Below are 19,556 nucleotides of genomic sequence, written 5' to 3' on the forward strand. Positions count from 1 at the left end.
AAAAATATTCTTTCATGCTTGGCTAATATTGAAAAATATGTTTCAATATTTACAGGTAAAACAAATTTATAGACAATTATTACATAGATTTTTTTAAATGAATATATGATTGAAATGACAAACAAAAGACACCTCTGTTAATCCCTGGAGCCGGTGGCCAAGAAGGCCAATTAAATGATCGAATGGTTAGTTGGCCTGGTCTATGAGTTTCTGCCACCCACGCCTGTGAGCACACGCCTGGACATGCCCTTGTGTGTGTAGTCACGGGAAATAAATTAGTCTACAAACATGAATTTATGATAACACTCATTGGCAGTGTCATTCCACTTTTTAAAATGATTTCTTTCTATTTTTTTCCACTTATTCCACAAAATATGGCGTGGGCCAAGAGGAAATTAACCTACACTTTGACATTTGTAGCCTACTGTCAAATACGGACAGACTATAAACACATTATCATGAACTTTGTGCACCACTTTTTTAAAAATTTAATCTCTCTTAACACAAGCAGTATAATAATTGAGCCCATATAAAGACGAAGCAGATAAAAAATAATTTTCATAGATGCTGGCCTCTCTCTCTCTGTTAATCATTCACCTAGTCTCCCTGGCTGCCATTGGCTCAGCTCTCTGCAACAGGTCAGTCCAGTTAGACTTAAAAGCTCTAGTCATGATTTAGCGCTTCAGACAAACTTGTGCTACTATTGGGAGAAGAGAGGAGACACAAAAAGATGAGCTACTTTTTCTACTTCTCCGCGGAGACCTGGACTCTCCTGGTCGCTCTCATCACATTGATTATTGTGTAAGTGTCCAAGTATATATATATATATATATTTTAGCATGTAACCTACATAATGACAATCTCCTCTGCTGTATGTTTGTCTCTTCACAGATATGCCTACTGGCCTTATGGCACATTTAAAAGAATGGGGATCCCTGGTCCTAAACCAGTCCCTTTTTTCGGCACCATGCTGGCTTATAGAAAGGTTAGTTGATAAAATTTACCAACGGAAGTGTGGTTGTAGAGTTTCGTTCTCGAAGCAAACAATAAGTGTTGTAGACAATTTACTGTGTAATGGATTCAGAGCTGGAGTTTAGACCAGTACTGATAGTGAGTCACACATTTGAATATATTGTATTTTATCTCTTAAAATGATCTTTCTCTTCCTAGGGATTCCAGAACTTTGACTTAGAGTGCTTCAATAAATATGGGACAACATGGGGGTAAGTCTGCATTTATGTATTGTGAGTGAGTATTATCTCTACAAAGTGTTTATGTATAGATGATAGTCTTTGTTATATTGTTGGAGGTGCTAGTCTGTCAGTGTTAAGTTTGTAGACATTGTCAAACTTTTACCTGGTGTTATGTCTTCATGTTCACATTCTTCTCTGTTCTTATCACATCTAGCATTTTTGATGGCCGTCAGCCTGTGCTGTGTATTACAGACCCTGCCATGATAAAAACGGTTCTGATAAAGGAGTGTTACTCTCTGTTCACCAACCGCAGAGTATGCACCACTACAAACATGTTCAGTCACTCATCATGATCTCTGTCCTTTAATTGAACTCTTGTCAGTAATTGTTTTCTAACTCTGTTGCAGAACTTCCGTCTGAACGGACAACTGTACGATGCCGTGTCCATCGCTGAAGACGACCAATGGAAGAGGATTCGCAGTGTCCTCTCTCCCTCCTTCACATCAGGAAGACTGAAAGAAGTGAGTAAGAGTCACTCCTGCTCTTGGCCTCCTCTGGTTCTTGTTTTGTATTCAACATAGTTTGTCACAGGCTGCCATTATGCTCCAGTGGCAAGAAAGACTGGAGCTGTCAGTGAAAAGAGGCGGCAACATTTTGCACTTTCACCTGTTGTACATTGGCCTCAGGTTGGCCGAATGTAGCACTACAGAAACTTTAGTAAGAGGAGCAGCACGTCGGCTGCATGGAACCTGCAACACTAACAACCTGCAACAGCACTCAGGGCCGTTGCTAGGAATTCTGTGCCCCCTGACTGAATACTGAATCGGGCCCCTGCCCCTTGACTTTTTATCACCACTTTTTGCTTAGACTATGTATTATACTTTTGTATTTATTTTTCTTTTACTCTATGTTCTTGAGAGTGCCTGACACATGCAGTATAGTCTGGGTTGTAAAGCAGAATAATTTAGTCATACGGCTATGGGGGGTTTATAGGACCTACAGGGCTGTGGGCCCCTAGAATTGCCACCACCTTTCTCCCCTATGCAACAGCTCTGCCAGCACTTAATAACACCACAAAGCCGTATATGATTGCTGCATCGCTAAAAACCGACAACTAGTGTGTCAAATAGCCACCAACACGGGTCACTGACTTAAAGGTGTTGGCTACAAGTTTAATTCCTCCCAGCCAGTAGGTGCCGCACTCACACTTGCCCACTCTCGCTCCAACCTTCAATTGTACCTACTGGTTGCCAGATACGCCTATAGGGAGCAGCTAGTAGCTAAAGCTAACGCTAACCGTATTTAACGAGCAGCAGCTCCGGTGTTGACAGCGTACTGAAAACACATCTGAATCATTTCACACTAACTCACCTGCAGACGAACCCGACAAACCCGCAGCATCACGCCTGCACCGGAAACGTTACAGTACCGGCTGAGTTAGTTAGCATTAGCACGATGCCATTTCACCACAGAGCTATCACGATTTGGCCCCTGAGCTCCGCCTCACGTGACATCAATGCACTAATGCTGTTGGCACAGAGATCATTTCATGCCGATGTTGCCAACGTAACCAGATGTAAATATTTATATATTTTGGACCCATCAAAATTTATGAAACAATTAGGCTATACTATAAAAAAAAAAAAAAACAGTAAAATTAATACTTATTCTCTAGACGTTCTATGGATGTATTATTTTTTGAAGAATTAATCGTTTTGATGGAAAAAGTTGTAGCTATTACCTTTAAAGAGCTTTGGAAGTATACCTTCATATGAAAACAGATCAAAAAGACGTGTCCTCCTGCATTTTAGTCTGGTCAGTATACTGGACTGAAAAAAGCTGAGATTTACTACAGTGGACATGTGGTCAAAAAGTACAGTATTTCATTAATATGAACTCTTTCTTAAGACCGTACTTCCCAGACGATCACACAGAGAAGAACATGTAGCTGGCTTGCCTGATTTGTTACTGAGTTTTATATTAATGTTTAGAAAGGCATATTTGTCAGAGTTTTGTCAAGTTGTTTAAGTAATGAAATACTCTTAACCGTTGTTACAATTAAAAAGATGTCATTAGTATCGAACATTATCTGATATCATAATAGTGGCCTACTGGAAAGACCAGTTTTTTGTTTAGTTTATCAAATATTGTGTTGGTCGTAACATAAAACGAGTTATTGCCTAATTTGTTGAATAACACAAAGGATTAGGAACTTAATCTGAAATAATCGCATATTAAAACTGCAATTGCAATATTGGTAAAAGAAAAAAAATTAATTAAACATCGCAATTAACTTAATTAAATCGACTTAAATAAATCGACTAGGATCAATGTTGTAACTTCAGTGTATATGTGACTGTTTTCTCTCTCCATCTGTGTCGGTCTGCACCTCAGATGTTTGACATAATGAAGCGGCACTCTGCTAACCTCATCAGCAGCATGGACAAGAAGACAGAGAAGGACGAGCCCTTAGAGATGAAGGAGTAAGAAGACTCAACAACCCTTGAACTTCATTCATTTTAAATGATCCCAGAAATGCATTACAACAACTGGATGTGTGTTTTTTTAAGGTTCTTTGGACCCTATAGTATGGATGTGGTAACCAGCACAGCATTCAGTGTCGACATAGACTCACTCAACAACCCTTCAGATCCCTTCGTCAGTAACATCAAGAAGATGCTGAAGTTCGACCTTCTCAACCCTCTCCTCCTCATTGTTGGTACAGTAACTTCTCATTTTAAATGTGACTGGACAACCAAAAACATTTGTGTTAGATAAACCTGCATGTCTACAGTCACTGTCTTTCCTGGTGTTCTTGTTTCCTCCATTAACACATTTTTCTTTTTATCTCTTTTTTTTTTCTTCTTCAGCCTTCTTTCCTTTCATGGGTCCTATACTTGAAAAGTTTGAGTTTTCGTTTTTCCCAGCCTCTGTCACGGACTTCTTTTACGCTTCACTGCAGAAGATCAAGACTAATCGAGAGACCAGCAAGTCAACGGTATGGTTGTTTGTTTGTTCAGTATGTACAGTGCTACAGTGTGTATTCAGAAAAATAATCATCATTTTCTTCTACATGTCTGCTTTCAGAGTCGTGTGGATTTCCTTCAGCTGATGATTGACTCCCAGAAAAACGAGGCAGCAGAAAAGGATAAAGGTGATAAACACATCCACAGCCACGACACATCTGCATGTGTGTTAAAGCACAACGCTGCTGTAAATACTGGCCCAATTCCAATTCTAATTTTTATCCCTACCCCTACCCCTAGTCCTTAACCCTTTCCCTTTGAAATGGAGCTACAAGGGGTAGGGGTTGAAAGTCAACCCCTATGAATTGGGACACCCCTTCAGCAATCACATACGTCATCAGTAGTCTCTGCTGGCTTTCACATAAGCAGACATGACAAGCTTTTGCTACAAATCCTGTATTCAAAACCATGTTAACTTAATAAAATAAAATAAAATGTAATGCAGACTGATCTGTAAAACATGTATTTATTTATGTAAATGTGGTTATGTATGTAGGCTACAGAGCCCCCAGCCCAGACAGCGCTGCTCCTCTGTCCAATACACACATGAACCTTCACTTTTAATTCAAACAAACTACTGCGACTGCCACAACTGTTACATTTCATCAATGAGAACAGCATTTATCTCCTAAAAAGAATGTAACTACCCAGCGGTAAACCTTTAAAAACCTACAGGTAAGTTAATTAGCGGTTGTCTTTTCTCCCGGGATGACGACAGAGGTTGGCCGGCTGACAAGCTCTCCGGACGGGTGGTGTCTCCGAGACGAGCCGTTGATCTGCTCCACAGGTGGAGGCTCCACCGTGGAGCTTCACTTCTCCAAAAAATATTGGAGCAAACTTCTAAACAGCCGTCATTTGGATAAACCGACCTCACATTGGGGATCTAAACAGTCTTGCATGAAAAAATATTAAAACTTAACAAAGTGACGTAATAACAGCGCTACAGCAAGAAATAAAACAGCTGCCGGTTGCCTGTGGAGCAGATCAACGGCTCGTCACGGATGTACCACTCCGTCCGGAGAGCTTGTCAGCCGGCCAATTAATTTACCCGCAGGTTTTTAAAGGTTTACTACCACTTCACGTGAACGCACAAAACGAAGGGTTAGGGCCAAGGGCTAGGGCTATGGGATGAATTGGAATTCACCCAACTCAACTCCTTATTCTCTCCTCAGGTTTGAGTGATCATGAAATCCTTTCTCAAGCCATGATTTTCATCTTTGCTGGATATGAAACAAGCAGCAGCTCTATGTCTTTCACGGCTTACAATCTGGCGAGAAACCCTCATGTCATGAAACGGCTGCAGGAGGAGATTGACTCCACCTTCCCAAACAAGGTTTGTGGGAGTGAGAAGTGACATATTCAGTATTTTCTTCAGACAGGAGTGGTTTATGTTTTTTATGGTATTCATCATAAATCATGTGTCTGTGTTTTCGTCTAGGCTCCTGTTGAGTACCAGGCACTGATGCAGATGGAGTATTTAGACAGCGTCATCAACGAGTCCCTCCGACTTTACCCCATTGCCCCACGTCTGGAGCGTGTGGCCAAGGCGTCTGTGGAGATTAATGGCCTCGTGATTCCAAAAGATATGGTTGTCATGGTTCCCATGTGGCCTCTGCACCGGGACCCCGAACTGTGGCCCGAACCAGAGGAGTTCAAACCTGAGAGGTATTTTTGTTATACTGGGTGAAATGGTCCTTCTATCCTGAGAGTAATCAATACATTATCAGAAAAAGGAACAAAAACGATCAGACTCCAGCTGCAGGACAGACAAAACTATGACCAATCCATGCTTTTCGCTCCGAAAAGGGAAAACCAAGCAGATTCCTTAATGTCTAGTTCTGTCTACCTACGCCCAGTCAAGCTGCCGTCCCTCTCCCCCTCTCCCTTCTCCTTTTCACCTACGTCCACAGAAAAGCCACGCTCCAGTCTGATGGGTGGCAGTGTAGTTCTGACAATGCATGTTGGGTGTATTCACCCACGTCCGCGGAAAGGTGAAGGCGAGGCTTCAGAGAGAAGTCTGAAGAAAGGGGCTGGGACTTTTGTCTTGTGTATTTTCAAAATGCAGCCCACTAGAACCGTTTTTCCAGAATCTCCAACCCTACCTTTAAGTTTTGTTGGTAAAAACACCCAGAAAAAGGACCTGAGCTCTACAGATCATATATTCATATGTGTGTGTGTGTTTATCCTCAGATTCAGCAAAGAAAACAAGGACAACATTGACCCCTACACATACATGCCGTTCGGAGCAGGACCCAGGAACTGCATCGGGATGCGATTTGCTCTGGTGATGATGAAACTTGCAATAGTGGAGATCCTCCAGAGGTACAGCTTCGCTGTGTGCAAGGAGACCGAGGTGAGACCACACATGTTCATATTTACTCACTGCATGTTATTGTTTTCCATTGATGATTTTGTTCACAACTTTTTTTCTCTTGTAATTTCCTGCCAGATCCCCTTAGAGCTGGACATCCAGGGTCTCATTTCACCAAAACGACCAATCCAACTGAAGCTGGCGCCACGATCTTCAACCTCCAGCTAAAAAAACAACAAGATGAAAGGCATATCATGCCTGATTTGCACTAAGACATCTTGTACAGTTGTGTACGTTCCTGGGCTCATATATGAGCTGGACATTTACATAAACACTATACATTTAGGGAATTTAGTGTAAAACTCATTTCAGTGTAGTCAAAGACTGTTGATCCATGTTATAGTGAGTCAGGTTAACATATATTTATACTGAGTAAACAACAATAGATGATATGAATTGATTCCACAACATCTTGAGTGATTTCTTTTTCACTGAGTAGGTGTCAGGTCCCATCTCCTTACATGTTCTCTGATGTCTTGTCAGGGGAACGGAGCTGGGAGAGTGTTTTTTTGTCAAGCCTTTTGGTTTATTTACCCCATAAAATCTAAATATATCCAAAACTCTGTATAGAAATAACCAAATGACGCAACCTTTACTCTGACCTATGCTCTGTCAAAATGTACTTTAAATCAATCATGTGTAAAGTTGATCTAATACTGTCTTGAGTTTGTCTTGGGCACATCATATTATTATCTGCTCATTTATTGTTGTACACTTCTAAAAGTTTTTTTAGAGTCATCCCTGTACTTTTTCGAATTTGTGTGTAACTACGATTTGATGATACTTATTACTTAAATTTTTTCTGTTTTAGACATGTTTGAAATAAATTCATTCATGAGTGCACGCAAGTAGTATGAAATTTCTGTCATTTTAAGGATCTAGACCAGAGGTCTTCATCAGGGGGTCCGTGACCCCGAGGGGGTCCTCTGAGGTACTAGAGGGGTTGCCAAATTTTGGGTTATTTAGATAATTTTCTCCAAATTTTTTACTTTTCACAATTATGTTCAAAATAAAAACGTCAAGAAAAGCCTGTATGCATGATTATCATGCAATCCACAGACACTGATGATATTGGCATTGGTAAAAAAAAAAAAAAAAAAAAAAAAAGGCAAAAAATGTACTTAAAGGTGTACAGAAAAGAAAATTGAATTTGAGCCCACTTTGGGTCATAAAATTAATGTGATAACTCATCTTTCAGACGTTGTAGGCCAAACTTTGTGCAAAATTCTATTTTTGAGTAAATCCGGGACGAAAGTGTGTTTTTTTTTTTTTCGCATTGGATAATGCAGGCGCACGGATTATACGTCAGCCTGTACACGATTCACCAGCCACTGATATTGGATCCGCCATCCGTCATTCAAACGTCTGAGACACGCACACACACACTGAGCTCGGTCTCGCCCCAAGCTTTGAATATCCCGCCCGCTCGATAACGACCAATCAAATCCGTTTTCCTTACTCGGGTAAACTCGTGTTGCAGCTCGTGACAACTCGGCGCGACAAACAGGACAAACGGCCATTTCTGTACACCTTTAAAAAAAAAGTGCTTTCCAGATAAAAACAAACGAATAAGCAGCATACAATTACAAAGAAACAGAATCCAATGTAAGCTCTCCCTCCCCTATATGACATATAATAAAACAAACATTACATAATGTAGTTACATATAAAACACAGTTTAGAGCAAACCATACATGATAGATACTAAAACCATAAAACCAATAGCCTACTTACTGTAACTGTAGGCCATAGGCCATATTGTAAAAGTGTGTTTTAAGAAGGCTCTTAAAAGTTGTGATGGTGTCTGCTGAGTGACCTTATGCAGAGGGGACGCTGTTCCATAATCGGGGTGCTATCACTAAAAAAGCAAGTTTTTTTTTCGTCTTTAATCTGGTGTGAGGAACTGTTGAAAGAACAACACTGTCAACACTGTTGTTAAGGCCCCTACATACTCAGGCGTAGTACTGTGAGCAGCGCAGACTCCGTGCGCACTGTCCGCGGATGTTTGAGGTTTCATAGTCAGGCGTACGGAGTCACATTAAAAACAGGTCGATGTGCAGATTTTCCGCAGAGTAGTCTATTGTGTGACACCGAGTACGCGTACGCGGAGTCCGCGCAGTCCGCGCAGTCGTAAACATTGAGCTTTGCGCGGATGGGTCTGGCGGACGTCCGCTTTGGGTCCGCACTGAGTCCGCCTCGAGTACGTGCGGACGTCCGCGGAGTCATGTACGTGTGGGGGGGGGGGGGGGGGGGGGGGGGCCTTTAAGCTTCAGAAACGATTTGGTCCACTTTAAAGTTATCAAAAATATTCTTTCATGCTTGGCTAATATTGAAAAATATGTTTCAATATTTACAGGTAAAACAAATTTATAGACAATTATTTACATAGATTTTTTAAAATGAATATATGATTGATGATTTTAAACCTAATAATAGTAAAAAAAAAATAATTCACCCCCCTCAGAGTGTGTGCGGGGGTAGAAACTATCGATTGAGACCAAAAAACGTGCTGACACCAGGCTTTGATCATGTTTATTGAGGACGTAAAGTCGGCGATTTTAACATTGGGGTCTATGGAGAATGCTGCTTTCTGACACCAGCCCCCAGAGGAAGCTGAGGGGATTGCAGTTTTTTGAACGCGGAAGTAAGCTTCACTTCTCAGACCGACAACTGCCCCCTTGCTGTGAGCACACGCCTGGACATGCCCTGTGTGTGTACTCAACGGGAAATAAATTAGTCTACAAACATGAATTTTTGATAACACTCATTGGCAGTGTCATTCCATTTAAAAAAAAAAAAAGATTTCTTTCTATTTTTTCCACTTATTCCACAAAATATTGCGTGGGCCAAGAGGAAATTAGCCTACACTTTGACAAGTAGTAACGTCAAATACGGACAGACTATAAACACATTTTCATGAACTTGTACCTCTTTTTTTAATTTTTTTTTATCTCTCTTAACACAAGCAGTATAATAATTGAGCCCATATAAAGACAAAGCTAATAAAAAATGATTTTCATAGATGCTGGCTACTCTCTCTGTTAATCATTCACCCATCTCCCTGGTTGCCATTGGCTCAGCTCTCTGCAATAGGTCAGTCCAGTTAGACTTAAAAGCTCTTAGTCATGATTTAGCGCTTCAGACAAACTTGTGCTACAATTGAGAGAAGAGAGGAGACACAAAAAGATGAGCTACTTTTTCTACTTCTCCGCGGAGACCTGGACTCTCCTAGTCGCTCTCATCACATTGATTATTGTGTAAGTGTCCAAGTATATACTGTATATATTTTAGCATGTAGCCTACATAATGAAAATCTCCTCTGTTGTTTGTTTGTCTCTTCACAGATATGCCTACTGGCCTTATGGCACATTTAAAAGAATGGGGATCCCTGGTCCTAAACCAGTACCTTTTTTCGGCACCATGCTGGCTTATAGAAAGGTTAGTTGATCAAATTTACCAACATATGCCAAAGGAAGTGTGGTTGTAGAGTTTAGTTCTCGAAGCAAACAGAGCAAACAATAAGTGTTAGACAATTTACTGTGTAATGGATTCAGAGCTGGAGTTTAGACCAGTACTGATAGTGAGTCACACATTTGAATATATTGTATTTTATCTCTTAAAATGATCGTTCTCTTCCTAGGGATTCCAGAACTTTGACTCAGAGTGCTTCAATAAATATGGGAAAACATGGGGGTAAGTCTGCATTTATGTACAGAGTATTATCTCTACAGAGTGTTTATGTATTTAGATGATAGCCTATAGGCTATGTTATATTGTTGGAGGTGCTAGTCTGTCAATGTTAAGTTTGTAGATATTGTCAAACTTTTACCTGGTGTTATAATGTCTTCATGTTCACATTCTTCTCTGTTCTTATCACATCTAGCATTTTTGATGGCCGTCAGCCTGTGCTGTGTATTGCAGACCCTGCCATGATAAAAACGGTTTTGATAAAGGAGTGTTACTCTCTGTTCACCAACCGCAGAGTACGCACCACTACAAACATGTTCAGTCACTCATCATGATCTATGTCCTTTAATTGAACTCTTGTCAGTAATTGTTTTCTAACTCTGTTGCAGAACATCCGTCTGAACGGACAATTGTATGACGCTGTGTCCATCGCTGAAGACGACCAATGGAAGAGGATTCGCAGTGTCCTCTCTCCCTCCTTCACATCAGGAAGACTGAAAGAAGTGCGTAAGAGTCACTCCTGCTCTTGGCCTCCTCTGGTTCTTGTTTTGTATTCAACATAGTTTGTCACAGGCTGCCATTATGCTCCAGTGGCAAGAAAGACTGGAGCTGTCAGTGAAAAGAGGCGGGAACAACTTCGCACTTTCACCTGTTGTAAATTGGCCTCAGGCTCGGCCGAATGTAGCACTACAGAAACTTTAGTAAGAGGAGCAGCACGTTGGCTGCATGGAACCTGCAACACTAACAACCTGCACCAGCACTCAGGGCCGTCGCTAGGAATTCTGGGCCCCCTGACTGAATACTGAATTGGGCCCCTGCCCCTTGACTTTTTATTACCACTTTTTTCTTAGACTATGTATTATAATGTAGGCTAATTGTATTTATTTTTCTTTTACTCTATGTCCTTGAGAGTGCCTTAAAAGGGCCGCCTTTCCGAATGTTTACTTTAATTTGTCGGAATGCCGGCCCTTAATTATTTATGGAAAAGGGCTGCCATTCCGTCCATCCATCCATCCATTTTCATCCGCTTATCCGAGTCCGGGTCGCAGGGGCAGCAGTCGGAGCAGGGATCCCCAGACTTCCCTCTCCCCGGACACTTCCTCCAGCTCTTCCGGGGGGACCCCAAGGCGTTCCCAGGCCAGCCTCTCACCATCCTTCCCTCACTCGTGAACAAGACCCCAAGATACTTAAACTCCTCCACCTGAGGCAGGAACTCTCCCTCCCACCTGGAGGGTGCAAACCACCTTTTTCCAGTCGAGAACCATGGCCTCGGACTTACAGGTGCTGATTCTCATCCCAGCTGCTTCACACTCGGCTGCAAACCGCCCCAGTGCATGCTGAAGGTCCTGGCTCAAGGGAGCCAACAAGACCACATCATCTGCAAAAAGCAGAGATGAAATCAAGTGGCTCCCGAACCGTACCCCCTCCGGCCCTTGGCTGCACCTAGAAATTCTGTCCATAAAAATAATGAACAGAACCGGTGACAAAGGGCAGCCCTGCCGGAGTCCAACACGCACCGCGAAAAGGTCTGACTTACTGCCGTCCATGCGAACCAAACTCCTGCTCCGATCATACAGGGACCGTACAGCCCTCAGCAGAGGGCCTCCGACCCCATACTCTCGGAGCACCTCCCACAGGATGCCACGTGGGACATGGTCGAAAGCCTTCTCCAAGTCCACAAAACACATGTGGACTGGTTGGGCAAACTCCCATGCACCCTCGAGCACCCTGCGGAGGGTGTAGAGCTGGTCCAGCGTTCCACGGCCAGGACGAAAACCGCATTGTTCCTCCTGAATCCGAGGTTCGACTATCGGCCGAATTCTCCTCTCCAGCACCCTGGAATAGACTTTCCCCGGGAGGCTGAGGAGTGTGATCCCCCGATAGTTGGAACACACCCTCCGGTCCCCCTTTTTGAAGAGAGGGACCACCACCCCGGTCTGCCAGTCCAGAGGCACTGTCCCCGACTGCCACGCGATGCTGCAGAGGCGTGTCAGCCACAACAGCCCTCCCAGTCCTCCAGCAGAACGATGGAGTCCCCGGTTGGAGCACTTTCCAGCACCCCTCCCAGGGCCTCCAGGAAGGCCGGGTACTCTGCACTGCCGTTCGGCCTGTAGGCCGAGACAACAGTGAGAGACCTATCCCCGACCCGAAGGCGCAGGGAAACTCCAACACATGGCGGCTGAGCTGGGGAGCTATGAGCAAGCCCACACCAGCTTGCCGCCTCTCACCGTGGGCAACTCCAGAGTGGAAGAGAGTCCAACCTCTCTCAAGGAGATGGGTTCCAGAGCCCAGGCTGTGCGTGGAGGTGAGCCCGACTATCTCTAGTCGATACCTCTCAACCTCCCGCACAAGCTCAGGCTCTTTCCCCCCCAGCGAGGTGACATTCCATGTCCCTAAAGCCAGAGTCGCTGTCCGGGGATTGGATCGCCGGGGCCCCCGCCCACAGCTGCCACCCAAAACACACGGCACCGGCCCCTCATAGTCCTTCCTGCGGGTGGTGGGCCTACTGGAAGGCGGGCCCACGTCGCTTAATTCAATTTAATTCAATTTATTTGAAGTGGGACAGTGCAAGTTCATGAACGAAACATAAAATCGTAAACAAGCCGGATTGTAGCCACAGGCTAATTTCCATCCGTTGTCCCATACATAGATGTTCCCTGTCCTTGATATTGTTCCACTCATGAGGGGTTTTGGAACCGCTCTTAGTCTGACCCGTCACCTAGGACCTGTTTGCCTTGGGAGACCCTACCAGGGGCATTAAGCCCCGGACAACATAGCTCCCAGGATCATTCAGATGCTCAAACCCCTCCACCACGGTAAGGTGGCGGTTCAAAGAGGTTCATTCCGAACCTGAAAAAAGTCCGCCATTAAAAGGTTTTAGGTACTGGGTAGACATATCATAGTGAATGCTTTGGTAGCAGAGTGGTTAGAGCATCCACCTCCAGCGCGGGAGATCAGGGTTCGACTCCCGGAAGAGCTGCATTTTAGCAGACGCTTTCTTGGCCTCTACCTGATCTTTTTACTAAACTTAACCAACTCCTTTCTACATTGCCTAAACCCAACCAAAGCACAGAGCAAGGACATTATTTTTCAGCAGTAGCGCCGCGGAGGGGGGGGGGGGGGGGCTGTCCCCGCGGCGCGATCGTGTCAAGCCGGGCAGGAAGTCAAACCACGAGAGAATCCGGTCAATTTTCTAAATAAAACACATTCGGAACAGCGGCCCCTCAGAAGGAATTTTCGGACTGGCAGACCGTCGGAATGGCGGTCCTTCGGAATGGGGGTCGCCCCCCGGCGCATGCAGTATAGTCTGGGTTGTAAGCAGAATAATTTAGCCATAAGGCTATGGGGGGGTTTAGACCTACAGGACTGTGGGCCCCTAGAATTGCCACCACCAACACGGGTCACTGACTTAAAGGTGTTGGCTACAAGTTTAATTCCTCCCAGCCAGTAGGTGTTGCACTCACACTTGCCCGCTCTCGCTCCAACCTTCTGGTTGCCAGATATGCCTATAGGGAGCAGCTAGTAGCTAAAGCTAAGCTCACGCTAACCTTATTTAACGAGCAGCAGCTCCCGTGTTGACAGTGGACTGCATGAATCATTTCACACTAACTCACCTGCAGACAAACCCGACAAACCCGCAGCATCACACCTGCACCGGAAACGTTACAGTACCGGCTGAGTTAGTTAGCATTAGCATTAGCACGATGCCATTTCACCACAGAGCTATCACGATCTTGCCCCTGAGCTCCGCCTCACGTGACATCAATGCACTATGCTGTTAGCGCAGAGATCATTTCATGCCGACGTTTCCAATGTAACTAGATATATTTTATATATATTTTGGACCCGTCAAAATTTATGAAACAATTAGGTTATACTATAAAAAAACAGAACAGTAAAATTAATACTTTTATTCTCTAGACGTTCTATGGATGTATTATTTTTTGAAAAATTAATCGTTTTGACAAAAAAGTTGTAGCTATTACCTTTAAGAGCTTTGGAAGTATAACTTCATATGACGACAGATCAAAAAGATGTGTCCTCCTGCATTTTAGTCTGGTCAGTATACTGGACTGAAAAAAACTGAGATTTTCATTACTACAGTGGACATGTGGTCAAAATGAACAGTATTTCATTAATATGAACTCTTTCTTAAGACTGTACTTCCCAGACGATCACACAGAGAACATGTAGCTGGCTTGCCTGATTTGTTACTGAGTTTTATATTAATGTTTAGAAAGGCATATTTGTCAGAGCTTTGTCAAGTTGTCGTAAATTTAAGATTTAAGTAATGAAATACTCTTAACGGTTGTTACAATTAATATCAAACATTATCTGATATCATCATTATAAGGAGTGGCCTACAGGAAAGACCAATTTTTGTTTAGTTTATCAAATATTGTGTTGGTCGTAACATAAAACGAGTTATTGCCTATTTTGTTGAATAACACAAAGGATTAGGAACTTAATCTGAAATAATCGCATATTAAAACTGCAATTGCAATATTGGTAAAAGAAAAAAAAATGTATTAAATTCGCAATTAACTTAATTTAAAAAAATTAATTGACTACTTCAGTGTATATGTGACTGTTTTCTCTCTCCATCTGTGTCGGTCTGCACCTCAGATGTTTGACATAATGAAGCGGCACTCTGCTAACCTCATCAGCAGCATGGACAAGAAGGCAGAGAAGGACGAGCCCTTAGAGATGAAGGAGTAAGAAGACTCAACAACCCTTGAACTTCATTCATTTTAAATGATCCCACGATGCATTACAACAAATGGATGTGTTTTCTTTTTAAGGTTCTTTGGATCCTACAGTATGGACATAGGCGGCCTTACCTATGTTTCAACCGTTTCAATTGAAACGGGCCCCAGCCACCAGGGGGGCCCCCAGCTGCCAGTCACCAAGTAAAAGACAGTACAATAATTAATAGGTTTCACCTTATCATACACACACACACACACACAGGCCTACATCCACCACACACACAAACAGCTCTGTCCACCGTGCGGTCACACACTCGACCCCTGATCCGCTCTACAACCACTGATGTGCGTATCATGCCACACCGCGACTGTAGCCTACTAATCGCTCCTAATTAATAATACGGCAGGAACTATCAATAACAACGTAGGCTTACCTTTGAAAACGGCCCGCAAACTATCAATAGACCCTCGTTTTCCTTCTCCCAGTATTATTCCTTCTCTCTTAGTGTTTTTCCTGCTTTCCTCCTGACTTGCGCCCAGTTGCGTAACCTGATGATTGACGTCTGTCAATCACTTTCCTCCTCTTTTCTTTTTTTCCTCGGGTTAAAATGCCTCCAAACAGGCGATCTATGAGTACGTCCTAACTTAACAGAGAAATAAAACACAGCGAGAGCACAACTAAAATGTGATATTATTGGCAGCTTATTTACAGATTTTACTAATGGAGGAGACAGCTGTCTGTCTGCTGCTCCAGCACCGCAGCACCGACAGGATCAGCACCTGTAGACGTCTGTCTGTCCGCATGTCTCGTCCTTTCCTTGTCCGTGGTGCTGAAATAACGCGGAGCACTTTGCTCTCATTACTTTTGTTGCCAATTTAAATTCAGAATATTGTTAAAGCCTGTAGTTTGTCTGAAAATGTACATAATGATTTTGCTTTTTGATGAAAACCAACTTCAGTCCTCGTTTTTTCTGCTAAGTCCTGGTTTCTTGCCCTGATAGTGATTTTAACACTTAGTGTGTTGTGCGTACAGGGATGCATGGATAGTGCGTTTACTGCGTCCTTTCAGGGTTTAAAGCATCAGTGACACATGGGCACATAGGTGGCAAATAATTTTATGTTTAACAGGGTAGGGCCTCATATGAAATAATGAAACGGGCCCCCAGATGTCTAAGGCCGCCACTGAGTATGGATGTGGTAACCAGCACAGCATTCAGTGTCGACATAGACTCACTCAACAACCCTTCAGATCCCTTCGTCAGTAACATCAAGAAGATGCTAAATTTCGACCTTCTCAACCCTCTCTTCCTCATTGTTGGTACAGTAACTTCTCATTTTAAATGTGACTGGACAACCAAAAACATTTGTGTTAGATAAACCTGCATGTCTACAGTCACTGTCTTTCCTGGTGTTCTTGTTTCCTCCATTAACACATTTTTCTGCCTCTCTTTTTCTTCTTCAGCCTTCTTTCCTTTCATGGGTCCTATACTTGAAAAGTTTGAGTTTTCGTTTTTCCCAAGCTCTGTCACAGACTTCTTTTATGCTTCACTGCAGAAGATCAAGACTAATCGAGAGACCAGCAGGTCAACGGTATGGTTGTTTATTTGTTCATACAGTATGTACAGTGCTACAGTGTGTATTCAGAAAAATAATCATCATTTTCTTCTACATGTCTGCTTTCAGAGTCGTGTGGATTTCCTTCAGCTGATGATTGACTCCCAGAAAAACGAAGCAGCAGAAAAGGATAAAGGTGATAAACACATCCACAGCCACGACACATCTGCATGTGTGTTACTGTAATGCACAACGCTGCTGTAAATACTGGCCCAATTCCAATTCTAATTTTTATCCCTACCCCTACCCCTAGCCCTTAACCCTTGCCCCTTGAAATGGAGCTACAAGGGGTAGGGGTTGAAAGTCAACCCCTACGAATTGGGACACCCCTTCAGCAATCACAGACGTCATCAGTAGTCTCTGCTGGCTTTCACATAAGCAGACATGACAAGCTTTTGCTACAAATCCTGTATTCAAAACCATGTTAACTTAATAAAATAAAATAAAATAAAATGTAATGCAGACTGATCTGTAAAACATGTATTTATTTATGTAAATGTGGTGATGTACGTAGGCCACAGAGTCCCCAGACAGCGCTGCTCCTCTGTCCAATACACACATGAACCTTCACTTTTAATTCAAACAAACTACTGCGACTGCCACAACTATTACATTTCATCAATGAGACCAGCATTTATCTCCTAAAAACAATGTAACTACCCAGCGGTAAACCTTTAAAATCCTGCGGGTAAGTTAATTAGCGATTGTCTTTTCTCCCGGGATGACGACAGAGGTTGGCCAGCTGACAAGCTCTCCGGACGGGGTGGTGTCTCCGTGACGAGCCGTTGATCTGCTCCACAGGTGGAGGCTCCACCGTGGAGCAAACTTCTAAACAGCCGTCATTTGGATAAACCGACCTCACATTGGGGATCTCAACAGTCTTGCATGAAAAAATATTAAAACTTAACAAAGTAACGTAATAACAGCACTACAGCGAGAAATAAAACAGCTGCCGGTTGCCTGTGGAGCAGATCAACGGCTCGTCACGGATATACCACTCCGTCCGGAGAGCTTGTCAGCCGGCCAATTAATTTACCCACAGGTTTTTAAAGGTTTACTACCACTTCATGTGAACGCACAAAACGAAGGGTTAGGGCCAAGGGCTAGGGCTATGGGATGAATTGGAATTCACCCAACTCAACTCCTTATTCTCTCCTCAGGTTTGAGTGATCATGAAATCCTTTCTCAAGCCATGATTTTCATCTTTGCTGGATATGAAACAAGCAGCAGCTCTATGTCTTTCACGGCTTACAATCTGGCAAGAAACCCTCATGTCATGAAACGGCTGCAGGAGGAGATTGACTCCACCTTCCCAAACAAGGTTTGTGGGAGTGAGAAGTGACATATTCAGTATTTTCTTCAGACAGGAGTGGTTTATGTTTTTTATGGTATTCATCATAAATCATGTGTCTGTGTTTTCGTCTAGGCTCCTGTTGAGTACCAGGCACTGATGCAGATGGAGTATTTAAACAGCGTCATCAACGAGTCCCTCCGACTTTACCCCATTGCCCCACGTCTGGAGCGTGTGGCCAAGGCGTCTGTGGAGATAAATGGCCTTGTGATTCCAAAAGATATGGTTGTCTTGGTTCCCACGTGGCCTCTGCACCGGGACCCCGAACTGTGGCCCGAACCAGAGGAGTTCAAACCTGAGAGGTGTTTTTGTTATACTGGGTGAAATGGTCCTTCTATCCTGAGAGTAATCAATACATTATCAGAAAAAGGAACAAAAACGATCAGACTCCAGCTGCAGGACAGACAAAACTATGACCAATCCATGCTTTTCGCTCCGAAAAGGGAAAACCAAGCAGATTCCTTCATGTCTAGTTCTGTCTGCCTACGCCCAGTCAAGCTGCCGTCTCTCTCCCCCTCTCCCTTCTCCTTTTCACCTACGTCCACAGAAAAGCCACGCTCCAGTCTGATGGGTGGCAGTGTAGTTCTGACAATGCATGTTGGGTGTATTCACCCACGTCCGCGGAAAGGTGAAGGCGAGGCTTCAGAGAGAAGTCTGAGGAAAAGGGCTGGGACTTTTGTCTTGTGTATTTTCAAAATGCAGCCTGCTAGAACCGTTTTTCCAGAATCTCCAACCCTACTTTTACATTTGGTTGGTTAAAAACACCCAGAAAAAGGACCTGAGCTCTACAGGTGATATATTCATATGTGTGTGTGTGTTTATCCTCAGATTCAGCAAAGAAAACAAGGACAACATTGACCCCTACACATACATGCCGTTCGGAGCAGGACCCAGGAACTGCATCGGGATGCGATTTGCTCTGGTGATGATGAAACTTGCAATAGTGGAGATCCTCCAGAGGTACAGCTTCGCTGTGTGCAAGGAGACCGAGGTGAGACCACACATGTTCATATTTACTAACTGCATGTTATTGTTTTCCATTGATGATTTTGTTCACACCTTTTTTTCTCTTGTAATTTCCTGCCAGATCCTCTTAGAGCTGGACATCCAGGGTCTCATTTCACCAAAACGACCAATCCAACTGAAGCTGGCGCCACGATCTTCAACCTCCAGCTAAAAAAACAACAAGATGAAAGGCATATCATGCCTGATTTGCACTACAGTAATAAGACATCTTGTACAGTTGTGTACGTTCCTGGGCTCATATATGAGCTGGACATTTACATAAACACACATAGGGAATTTAGTGTAAAACTCATTTCAGTGTAATCAAAGACTGTTGATCCATGTTATAGTGAGTCAGGTTAACATACATGTTTATACTGAGTAAACAACAATAGATGATACAAATTGATTCCACAACATCTTGAGTGATTTCTTTTTACTGAATAAGGTGTCAGGTCCCATCTCCTTACATGTTCTCTGATGTCTTGTCAGGGGAACGGAGCTGGTCGGGTGCGTTTTTGTCAAGTCTTTTGGTTTATTTACCCCATAAAATCTAAATATATCCAAAACTCTGTATAGAAATAACCAAATGACGCAACC

At 43.3% G+C, this 19,556-nt stretch overlaps 2 protein-coding genes across 2 annotated transcripts; both read left to right on the top strand.

The window, feature by feature from the left end:
• Window positions 1-684: 684 nt before the first annotated feature.
• On the top strand, window positions 685-6,823 carry LOC146992086 (cytochrome P450 3A40). The gene is made up of 13 exons (XM_085783558.1): window positions 685-801; window positions 892-985; window positions 1,171-1,223; window positions 1,408-1,507; window positions 1,601-1,714; window positions 3,588-3,676; window positions 3,764-3,912; window positions 4,064-4,191; window positions 4,281-4,347; window positions 5,392-5,552; window positions 5,658-5,884; window positions 6,410-6,572; window positions 6,669-6,823. The coding sequence occupies exons 1-13, from the start codon at window positions 731-733 to the stop codon at window positions 6,756-6,758; spliced, it is 1,506 nt and encodes a 501-aa protein (XP_085639684.1). The 5' UTR covers window positions 685-730; the 3' UTR covers window positions 6,759-6,823.
• A 2,866-nt stretch (window positions 6,824-9,689) lies between these two features.
• LOC146992087 (cytochrome P450 3A40-like) lies at window positions 9,690-19,202 on the top strand. Its single transcript, XM_085783610.1, has 14 exons — window positions 9,690-9,847; window positions 9,935-10,028; window positions 10,231-10,283; window positions 10,474-10,573; window positions 10,667-10,780; window positions 14,904-14,992; window positions 15,080-15,095; window positions 16,172-16,304; window positions 16,449-16,576; window positions 16,670-16,736; window positions 17,761-17,921; window positions 18,027-18,253; window positions 18,780-18,942; window positions 19,039-19,202. The coding sequence occupies exons 1-14, from the start codon at window positions 9,777-9,779 to the stop codon at window positions 19,126-19,128; spliced, it is 1,506 nt and encodes a 501-aa protein (XP_085639736.1). The 5' UTR covers window positions 9,690-9,776; the 3' UTR covers window positions 19,129-19,202.
• Window positions 19,203-19,556: the final 354 nt, after the last annotated feature.

This window comes from Trachurus japonicus, chromosome 1 (genome assembly GCF_045865225.1).
Source record: "Trachurus japonicus isolate A0001 chromosome 1, Traja_1.0".
Lineage (NCBI taxonomy): Eukaryota > Metazoa > Chordata > Actinopteri > Carangiformes > Carangidae > Trachurus > Trachurus japonicus.